The sequence below is a fragment of the Quercus suber genome, unplaced genomic scaffold, assembly GCF_002906115.3.
Source record: "Quercus suber isolate HL8 unplaced genomic scaffold, Cork oak 2.0 scaffold_649, whole genome shotgun sequence".
In the NCBI taxonomy this organism is placed as follows: Eukaryota; Viridiplantae; Streptophyta; class Magnoliopsida; order Fagales; family Fagaceae; genus Quercus; species Quercus suber.
Window position 1 is genome coordinate 348,353 of NW_027070090.1, and position 2,933 is coordinate 351,285.

The 2,933-nt window shown below is 32.9% G+C and overlaps 1 protein-coding gene across 2 annotated transcripts; it reads left to right on the plus strand.

Annotated features, from left to right (window-relative positions):
• Positions 1 to 258: 258 nt before the first annotated feature.
• On the plus strand, positions 259 to 2,031 carry LOC112033168 (cadmium/zinc-transporting ATPase HMA2). Of its 2 annotated transcripts, none has more exons than XM_065765742.1 (5): positions 259 to 524; positions 631 to 768; positions 991 to 1,318; positions 1,531 to 1,733; positions 1,827 to 2,031. In XM_065765742.1, exons 1-5 carry the CDS (start codon positions 272 to 274, stop codon positions 1,886 to 1,888), a joined length of 984 nt encoding a protein of 327 aa, XP_065621814.1. In that variant the 5' UTR covers positions 259 to 271; the 3' UTR covers positions 1,889 to 2,031. The 2 variants fall into 2 exon arrangements, with proteins under 2 accessions (XP_065621814.1, XP_065621815.1); XM_065765743.1 differs by having other exon boundaries at positions 1,833 to 2,031.
• Positions 2,032 to 2,933: the final 902 nt, after the last annotated feature.

The following is a 2,933-nucleotide window of genomic DNA, read 5'->3' on the forward strand; positions in this document are numbered from 1 at the left end:
GATGGCTGGAAGTTTGAAACAAGGCATGTTTTGTCACTTTCAGACTTCTAGGGAGGCTTACTGTCATAGTTTATCAGCAGATTAGCTACTGTTTGATTCCGGAATGACTGTTTGGTCCTGACAGTTAGGATAATGATTAAATGATTAAGTTCACCTTTTTCGAAATGCTTCAATTTTATTAGAGACAAGTGGTTATTTATCATGGTAACAATTTCAGCGTTGGTTTTGACAAGTTTCTGTCCTTTATTTGCAATGTTTTACTTCACAGGCTATGGCTACGATGTCATCTTTAACGAGCATGGCTCCTCAAAAAGCCATAATAGCTGAAACTGGAGAACTTGTTGATGTCAATGCTGTTGAGATGAACACAGTCCTTGCAGTCAAAGCCGGCGATGTTATTCCAATTGATGGTATTGTTGTTGAAGGGAAATGTGAAGCTGATGAAAAAATGCTGACTGGAGAATCCTTTCCTGTCACCAAAGAACTGGACTCAACTGTTTGGGCAGGCACTATTAACCTAAATGGTTGATTATCCTAACTTTTCTTTTTTATAATTTCAGTTAATGGTGAAGTTGAAATACTTTTCTTATAGTTCTCAAGTTTCCTCTTCTTTCCTTCTTTCCCTATCAGGTTATATTAGTGTAAAAACTACAGCTTTAGCAAAAGACTCTGTTGTCTCAAGAATGGCAAAGCTAGTAGAGGAGTCGCACAACAAGAAGTCCAGAGCTCAAAGATTCATAGACAATTGTGCAAAGTACTATATTCCTGGTTAGTCCCATCTCTCACTAAGCAAAGTGCTATTATTCTTTCTATTTGAAAGACAAAATGTTCATTTTAAAAAAGATCTTCAATTTGTGCTAAAAGATCTTCAATTTATTTCCCTTTGTAATTTGGAGGTTTTTCAAGTAGACAAACATATATGCTTGTGTTAGAGTTTATGTTCTATCATTTTAATTTTTTATCCACATTTTCCTATTTTCAATTCTGCAGTGGTTATGTTAATAGCCGTTGCTTTTGCTGTGATTCCGGTTGCACTGAGACTTCCTAACGAAGAGTACTGGTTTCATTTGGCAATAGTAGTGCTTGTAAGCACATGTCCATGTGCACTTATCCTCTCTACACCTGTTGTCAATTTCTGTGCACTTTCAAAGGCTGCAACAACTGGACTTCTAATCAAAGGTGGAGATTATCTTGAGATTCTTGCAAAGGTTAAGACTGTTGCTTTCGACAAAACTGGGACAATAACAAGAGCAGAATTTGTGGTGACTAATTTTCAAGTAATCAGTGATGATGTTAGCCTGAGCGCATTACTCTACTGGTAAACTTGAAACTTTATTCTTTGATGATACCACTTCTTACATTAGATATATGAATCTATAGTACCTAAATAATTAGTTGCAACTGTACCGCGCATAGAGTGAGTATATATGAAGGAATATTCAAAAGACAGGAAGGAAATCGATTCTTGAAATTCAAAGAGTTTCTATTTTGTGACTTTAAAAACTAAAAACACTTATGAAAATTGTGAAGGGTTTCAAGCATTGAGAGTAAATCAAGTCATCCAATGGCAGCTGCACTTGCTGAGTATGGACGACTACATTCAATTGAACCAAAGCCTGAAAATGTGGAAGACTTTCAAAATTTTCCAGGGGAAGGAGTTTTTGGGAAGATTGATGGGAAAGATATCTATATTGGGAACCGGAGAATTCGTTTGAGAGCTGGGTGTGCAGCAGGTGAATTTCTTTCTTGGTTCAAAAATTAATTTCTAGTAACTTACAGTTGTTACTGATGATTTTGCCTTTGTTTTATATGTTGCTTGTTACTAGAAATAGAATTTCAAAACATGGAAGGAAAACAAATGGATATATATACTGTGGAGCAACTCTAGTTGGAACATTCAGCCTCTCTGATACTTGTCGATCAGGGGCCATGGAGGCAGTTGAAGAGATTAAATCATTGGGGATCAAATGTGTCATGCTTACAGGTGATAATCATGCAGCAGCCATGCTTGCACAAGATCAGGTACAAATATAGCAGCTCAAGTTGGTAGTCATGTGAATCAATCATCCCAACCTAACCATAACTGGGCATTATATGTTTTTGGAAGAAATACACAATTTTTTTTTTTTTTTTTTTAATAATTATTTTTTTTATAACTTTAATTGATTGAAATTTGAATAGAGTTGAGAGTTATCAAACTATTGAAATTGCTAAGTTTAAGCCTTAGGCCAAGTTTGGGACTTTCGATGATTTGAGTGCTTTGAAGTGAAATTCCAATTATAGCCATGAATGTTTAATTTGGTGAGGTGATGAAATGGTTATGATTAATTAATATTAAATTTGTAATTAAAAGGACATTTTCTTTTAATTTTTAATTTTTTTTTTTGTTTATCTAACCTTTATTTTTCAAAATTACAACTTTCATGGGAATTGAAGGTCCTAATGGCTTGCGACATGTTCAAATATGGCTAGCTAATTTTCTATTAGGTTTATTTAAGAATATTTGTATTGATAAAGATAAAATAAGGAAAGCACTAAAGATATTATAAGTTTTACTATAGAAAACTTTGAAACCAATATAACAATGAATGTAATTGGTAGATTTCTAAAATCTCGTTAATGTTCTTCTCAAAATTTTTTTTTTTGGGTAAATTTAATATAGTAAAATTTGTAATACTAATAGTACTACATATAAAATAATAAACTATGGCAAATGCATTGGTTTGGTGAGTGTAAACTCAACATTTCAAATTTGGAATTCAAACAATTGGTATAATTTCACAAATGTAAATTTGTATTGATGAGTGAGTGGGTACAATTCACTATAATTATATTTTACTATAAGAAAATAACTCTATGATACAATGTCATTGAAAAAAATCTTTTATTAAAGTACAATCTTTATTTGAACACCCAACGTCCTTTCATTTGAT